This window comes from Olea europaea, chromosome 21 (genome assembly GCF_002742605.1).
Source record: "Olea europaea var. sylvestris chromosome 21, O_europaea_v1, whole genome shotgun sequence".
Lineage (NCBI taxonomy): Eukaryota > Viridiplantae > Streptophyta > Magnoliopsida > Lamiales > Oleaceae > Olea > Olea europaea.
Window position 1 is genome coordinate 13,127,442 of NC_036257.1, and position 7,439 is coordinate 13,134,880.

The window sequence follows — 7,439 nt, forward strand, 5'->3', positions numbered from 1 at the left end:
CACCTACAATTCCTGGTCGAACAGTTCGGCTTTCTTTGGAATGTGTAAACCAGAACTTATTTAGTTTGGAGAGGGTTAGGGTTGGGGTTGGGGAGCGATGAAGACTTGATTCATGTCTATTATACACTTCTTCAGACTACAATTCTTGCCCATCATAGGGTCTTTCCATCAAGTGTCTTTGGTTGATGTATTATGTCTGCAACCCACATAGACAAGCTTAGAAAAATTGTGATCGAAGTCGAAAATAAGTTAGAGAAGTGCCCTTTATGTGATAATGTTACATTTGGGGTACTGAGAAATGTAAATCAAAAACCCAGAATTTCACCGACCGTTGATGAATACCCTAGTGAGCCAAACCTAAACTCTAGATGCCCCGAGTTTTCGCTCAAACAAACGACGCAAGATGTAGACTTGCAAAACAGAGGCCCCAATGAGAGCAATTGATTCATAAATAGCTTTGTGGATAGCTCTTCTGCTCATTCCTTCATTCACTGCAGTTTGAATAACATAAATGTAGTTAGGACATGAAATGTAGCCTATCCACAAGGCTGTCACAGATTTGAAAAAATTCACACACATAAAGAAAGTAAGGGAAGAAATAAATTTCTAATAGAGAACAACTTGAGCTAGAAATTCTAAGAACATTTATCCCACTCAGGTCTCTCTGTTTTCTCCCTAAAGGCTTAAACTAATATTGCAAGAAATTATTAGACTATTTCTACAATTTGATATGTAAGGAAATAAAATGGAATGTTAGTGACTCTGGTGGATGATAAAATGTATAGGAAACCAGTTTTTACACCGAATTAAGATTGTGACGGATTTTAAAAATCCTTCTAAATTTAGGTATCCTGAATTGAGATTTTAATGAAATTCATTAAAATTTAGGTATTCTCAACTATGATTTTAATAAAATTCAATGAAATCTTTTGAAATTTAGGCATCCTCAATAACGAGTGGAATTATAAAGATTTCATTAATAGAAAGATTTTAAAAGATTTGGATAGATTTCAAGCTTCAAAATATAAATAACCAAATCTTTTCAAATTTCATATTATTTGATGAAATTCTTATGGAATTTGTGGAAATCTATTCAAATCCACGAAATTCATTTATAATATTTTAAAATCCATCAATATCTTAGTTGAGGACACCCAGTAAGTATCTAAATCAGCCGTTAAATGTACTAAGAACAAGGATGTATGAAGTTATTGCTAATAGGCTCATAAAGGGAAACAATAAAAGATGTAACCCACTCGTAAGAAGTTATCGAGAGAAGTATAAAATGGTACAAGTGACCAAATATTATATAACGAACAGAAAAAGTTGAACAAATACCTATTGCCTGACGATCAGTCTGAGCCTCGAGCCAATGTTGCTCAAACTGAATATTATACAAAGCTTCCTCGAGCTTCCCAATATGTTCAAAGAGAGGTTTGAAATGCTCTGCCAGATGTAGAACAAAACACGCTATGTTTAATATTCTAAAAGGTTTCATCAGAGACAGACTTAAGGAAAACAGAGAAACATGCTTACCATCTTTAGCATGCTCATCTTGGAATGCAAAGTGGCCAGCATGCACATCAAAGTCTATGGTTTCATGATAGGGTGACTTGTTAGCGAAACAAAAACGATAAACTCCTTGATGATAAGCCAAAATGTCACGCTTTTCACTTATCTTATCACGGACATCATGGATCTGTTCCCCATTTGGTCCCTTAACCTGATAATTTGATTAAAATTGGACGGTTGCTATCAGCAGTCCAATACAGCAATTGAACCAAAATATTTAGTAAAAATCCCACAAGCACAATACTTTCATACATGATCTGTACAACCATGCTGCACGAACTACCTTTTAGAGAATGGTAAGCATATAATATTTTATTCCCTCATGGACAAAGGAGGGATTTGATTAAAAAGGTATGTATATCTATTTGTGGACACTAGCTAAGTTGATGCTTATTTCTCGCCAAGCACAGGAACAGGTATAACAAGTGCATTTTTTTTCTAGTTATTAGTCCCAAGTTCTCTATTTGCAGCTAGTATTTTCTAGAACCAGGAAAGATCTATCCATAACTAAGGATAGTGACACACAAAAGGAAGAATCGTATTGCTGAAGTCTTGGATCTTCATCTAAGAAACAATCTTAGCCCCGTTTGGCTTCCATTCTCTTTCTCATTCTTTTTCTCTCTTATTTTTAATCACACAGTCTTCCATAAAATAATGTTATACAAAAATCGAAAACTTTCCATTCTTTTTCAACCACACAATTTTCAAAAAAATACTATTCCAACCGTTAAAATTTGAAAAGAATGGGGCCAAACGGGAGCTTATATTCACAAACATTTGAGCAATTGCGATGCTTGAGTTATGTTCGCTAGCAATCTGTTCTACGAATAGTATATCCTTTTACAAATGAACAATTTCATAATACGAAGAAGCCTTGGTAATACAATGCTCTCTATAAAGACAACCATCTTGTTCGTTCCAAATTCAAATAGAATAGTAGTTGGATGAATACAATTGTCTAACTAAAGGAACTATTTCTCTATATTTTTCTCCTTCCTAGAAAAATGCATCCCTAATACTAGCAAACACATCAAAGTATAAACTAAAACTATAATAATTCATTTATATTGCATATGACATATATCTTTTTGCACAGTTGGCACGATTCCGGCCGGCAATTCATATGTTAAAACTCATTTTTAGCCACGTATTCTCCCAATAAAATAAGTTTGCACCTGAACCTCAAACTTAACCAGGCAATCTAAAAAAAAGTCACTTTTTACGAAAATCTATTCTCAAAAAATTTATACCAAACAGGCCCTTAAATTAGATTAATAATTCATTCCAAACAAAGATACAACAAATGCATCAAAACACAAATCAATTACAGCACCTGCTAAGCAGAAAGAAAAAATCTACCCAAAAATTAAGGAAACTGCAATCAACAAAATTAGCTGACGAAAATTACAGATTTAGAGTGGCATGTTAAAAGAAATTTTACCACAAGGTCAACGCCATCTTCATTGTAATGCCAAGAGCCCTCAGACTTAATCACCACAAACGAAAAATGAACAGTGTCCCCGTATTCCACCTTGTGCGAGAAGCATTCTTCTCTGTCTATTACAAATCTGATACCGAAGGCCCCCCCGATACTCGCCATGATTGCTACCGCAGCCACCGCCGCAATCAAAAGCCTCATCTGAAGCCCAATCGGGGGAAAATCCATTATTTCGAACAATAACAAACAAAAAATTACAAAAAAAAGGGAAAAAAAGAACGAATTTTTCTTACCTTTATTTATTTCCCAAAGAACAAAATTATACAAAACTAAACAGATTTTCCCCCCTTCTAAATTTTATCGTACGGGAATCTGCGAGTTTTATAACTTCGCTTGTAACTTGGTAGACTAGAATTGTCTTGGTTCGCGACAAGAGCACGAAGGTTGAGGTGGTCGCGTTTACGTGTAGTAACCAATAAGAAACCACCACGTACGTTCCAAAATTTCTACATTAGAGTGGATTTAAGCGACATTTGAACTTTTTGCCCCAACTTTAGCAAATTATAACAAATCTACCCTTCACCTTTTTCTTATCATAATTATCTCCCAACCTTCCAATTTTAGCAAAACGCATAGTTCCTTCAATTTTGGTCGATAAATGATGAATTTGCACTTTTCTTTAAATAAAAATAAATAAATGAAAGCAATAAAACAATAAAAAAATAAGAAAGTGAAGTTTAATAACTTTTCAAAAAGTAGATATAAATCTCATTTAAAACGATGAAATGTATATTGGTACATAAAAAAAATAGGAAAATTTTGTCTGTTCGAACCGAGTTGGCGATGGCTAGGTGGGAGATTTAGGTGAAATTTGGTTGGGTTGGGGTGGGGAACGATGAAGAAATATTGTTTTTTTCCTTTTTATTTAATTGTTTTATTGAAAAAAAATTGCAAAGTTATCATTTTGTTTATTTTAAAATTGCAGAATTGATCTTCTTAACATCGATATTTAGTTTATGTTAAACACTCGGATGACACGGAATACTACAATATGTGGTGAGGGTGCTTAGTTGGTGTTTAGGAGATCAATTTATCAAAATATGATCAAACTCATTTTGTTTTTTTGGTTTTTTTTTTTTTTTCGTCAATCCTTTGTCCTTAATGATTTTGTACTTACTCTGTCTACCATTTTCCCCCCACTGTGGAGGGGTAGCTAAAGCTGCTTTTTGTTAGTTAAACAAACGAAGAACTATGATGGCATTAGAAGAATAAATGATTGTTTGTTGCAAGGTCATTTTGATCTTGATTATATGAGGAATGTGATTTCAAAGTTGGATGTTGAGAAAAAATCGCTAATTAAAGTAACCAAAGAAGAGAACTAATTGAGGGGCGTTTAGCAAGACTTAGAAAGTCGAACGTTATTTTTGAGATTAAGAAACTGATTTTGAACATATTTATATAATTTTCTCAAAGTATTTTGTCGAATTAGAAAAGCTTTTAGGGAAAGGTGATATGAAGTAAATTCTTCTACAAAAGTACAAGTCCACGAGCCTTGAGAAAACCTAACAAAGATCCATATATTAGAATTGAAACATATTGAAAAGAACATCATAAGAAGCAAGTCCATCTTGGTAATTTGCAAGTGAAGCTCAAAAAGCCATGTTTGAGCTTGAAGCTACGCTTCTAAAATAGGTGCTTCTCGTGAAATGAAGGTTGGAAAGTGAAAATGCTAGGGACTTAAGAAGCTAGAAGAAAATGAAAGCCATCCGTTACTAATCATAAACAATGCTCTCAATGAGGTCCATGTAGAAGTCCCATGTTCATATATGTGGCATTCGATCAACAGAAACAAGAAGTCACAGGAGTCAACATCCGAGGTTGCATTAAAAGCCGAGGTTGTTTCACTAGAAATATTCGAGGTGGAGCTTATTGATGCGACGTTCCCATTTAATAGGTGTCAGGGATGTCGGCCTAAGATTATAGCGTGACTGATATATTGTCAAAAGTCTATCAATATAATTAACGTGATATAGAGTTGATATGATGCCAGGGGCTAGTAGATTATGCTACGTGGATCGAGACAACGGTGACCACGTTGGCCTGATCACTATAAATAAATTATTCTTGTATCATTTCAAGGGGTGAACCTTTGAACCAAGAAAAGAGAGCATAATATATACAAAATTGTCTACTATTTATCTTTTCCTATTTCCACAAATATACGTATTTATAGTTGATAAATTGCAAAATGCGTCCATGTGTACACGGTCTACCAATGACATCTGTTGGCCATTTTTTAAGGTCAACACCACCAAAAATTGAACTTGAAACTATAGAAAAGAAATTCGAAACCGTATTAGATAAATTTAAAGAAGCAGCAATCAAGGCTAGAGCTCTTGATCAAACTAATATGAGGAAGTGTTTGATAAGAATAATGACCAGAAATTCATTTCAAGAAATTAGTTAAACCTCTTTAATTGTCTTTATTCATTGGCATCAGTTTAAATATTCTGCTCCTCTCAATGGCTAGCACACTAGTTTGTCTGTTCAAATTCCCAACTTTCAATGAATAGTTAATATTTTTCACTTGTCAATCTTGCTGTTTTTCAATACCATATTGCCGCTACTTGCTTGTATAAATTCTAGAGATGTTATAGCCAAAAAAAAAAACAGAAAGGGAAAATAATAATTTCCAGCTTATCTTTTTCTGCTTTCTGTTTTCTTTATGGTATCAGAGCCACCATGACTGAAACATTTGAGCATAAACTTACCATTCAAAACTTCCACCAATGTGCCAGCCTCATCTCTACCAAACTCAATACTGCAAATTATTTGCTTTGGAAATCTCAAGTTCTTCCCCTAATTAAAAGTCTTAGACTAGAACATCATATTGTTGAAGATGCTGTGATTCCATCAAAACTAATTAAAGAAAATGATGACAAGGAGGTTATGAATCCAAAGTTTGTTTCTTGGACAAACAACAATGGATTGCTAATGGCTTCTTATGGGAATGATGACAAAAGATGTAGTAAGCATAGCAATCGGGGGAAGCACCTCTCGACAGGTCTGGCTTGCTGTTGAAGAACAAATTCTTCCTGCAACTAAAGAGAAGGAATCTTGGCTTAAGGACAGCCTCTACTCGATGAAGAAGGGATCTTTGTTATTAGAAAATTTCCTCAAGCGTTTCAAATGCATTTGTGATAGCCCGTAGCCATTGGAAGACCAATTTCTAATGAGGACAAAATGTTTCAAATTGCTCGTGCTCTTGGACCTAAATATGCTGACTTCAAAACTACAATGTTGGCCAAGCCACCTTTACCAAGCTTCAATCAGTTTATTCTTGCCTTACAAGGTCATGAACAAACTATTATTGCTCAAAAAGAAGAAGAAAAATCACATATTGATCATCACCAAGCTTTCTTCAGTCAAAGAGGAAGGGGTCAAAATCAACGTGGAAATCGTTTTGGATCTCGCTGAAGAAGATTTCAGCAAAACAATGGAGGAAGACAAAACTTCTTCCACAACCAAAGCAAGGTCTACAATAACCAGCACTATCCGAATTTTCAGATGCAAAATGTTGAAAATCAAAAACAAGAGATTCAAACAGAGCCTGTTATTTGTCAAATATGCGGTGAGAGAAACCACATTGCCAAAGATTGTTGGGACAGATATGACTATATTGAGGACAACACTACTCAAGCTCTCACTGCTATGAACATCGAGGATCCAAATGACCAAAATTTTTTATCGGAGCGACTTCGCATATGACAAAAAACCCGAGTAAATTAGAAAATATTTCTACTTACAGAGGTCGAGATAAAGTATTTGTCAGAAATGGACAAGGTCTTCATATCTCTCATGTTGGTAATATCTCCTTAAACTCTAAACATGGTCATTTGAAACTAAACAAAGTCCTTGTAGTTCCTGAATTAAGAAAAAATCTTTTATCTATTAATCAATTAACTTCGGATAATAAGTGTTCTGTTGAGTTTACTGACAATAATTTTGTTGTTAAGAATCAGGAAAAAAATGGTTTTGTCAAAGGGCAGTAAAAGAAGTGGATTGTATGTCTTGGAGGATGATTTCAAACTAGCTCTAAATGCTCTCCATGGACCGCCACCTGCTACTTCTAACCTTTGGCACCAAAGACTTGGTCATCCAAGTCAAAAAATCTTATGTATTTTAAACTCTAGCAAAAATATTAATATTTCAAGTAGGACTAAGATACCTAGTATTTGTGCTTCGTGTCAAAAAGGAAAAAGTTGTAAGCTAAGTTTTAGATTATCTAATGAAATTGCTTCTTTTCCTTTAGATAAAATTCGTTGTGATTTGTGGGGACCTTCTCCTGTAAATTCTTCTCAAAATTTTTGCTATTATGCCATTTTTATCGATGATTGTACTCGATTCTCTTGGTTATTTCCTCTTAAAA

General features: G+C 34.3%; 2 protein-coding genes across 2 annotated transcripts in view; one reads left to right on the plus strand and one right to left on the minus strand.

Annotated features, from left to right (window-relative positions):
• The window catches only part of LOC111370142, a 6,656-nt gene extending 6,555 nt beyond the window's left edge, over window positions 1–101 (plus strand). The window contains exon 5 of the mRNA XM_022991840.1: window positions 25–101. Coding sequence (XP_022847608.1) covers window positions 25–101 — 77 coding nt within the window. The remainder of the gene's footprint in view (window positions 1–24) is intronic.
• Window positions 102–208: 107 nt separating this feature from the next.
• On the minus strand, window positions 209–3,457 carry LOC111370738 (transmembrane emp24 domain-containing protein p24beta2-like). Its single transcript, XM_022992591.1, has 5 exons — window positions 3,304–3,457; window positions 3,014–3,211; window positions 1,537–1,723; window positions 1,339–1,446; window positions 209–491 (listed from the first exon to the last, which is right to left on the minus strand). Exons 2-5 carry the CDS (start codon window positions 3,209–3,211, stop codon window positions 358–360), a joined length of 627 nt encoding a protein of 208 aa, XP_022848359.1. The 5' UTR covers window positions 3,304–3,457; the 3' UTR covers window positions 209–357.
• Window positions 3,458–7,439: the final 3,982 nt, after the last annotated feature.

Excerpts from the sequence above, each read along its gene's own strand:
- LOC111370738 (XM_022992591.1), bottom strand. The coding sequence starts at position 3,211 with ATGAGGCTTTTGATTGCGGCGGTGGCTGCGGTAGCAATCATGGCGAGT. Across the intron at positions 1,724-3,013 it reads AAGATGGCGTTGACCTTGTG|GTTAAGGGACCAAATGGGGA; the intron begins GTAAAATTTCTT and ends TCAAATTATCAG. Across the intron at positions 1,447-1,536 it reads AGATGAGCATGCTAAAGATG|AGCATTTCAAACCTCTCTTT; the intron begins GTAAGCATGTTT and ends TACATCTGGCAG.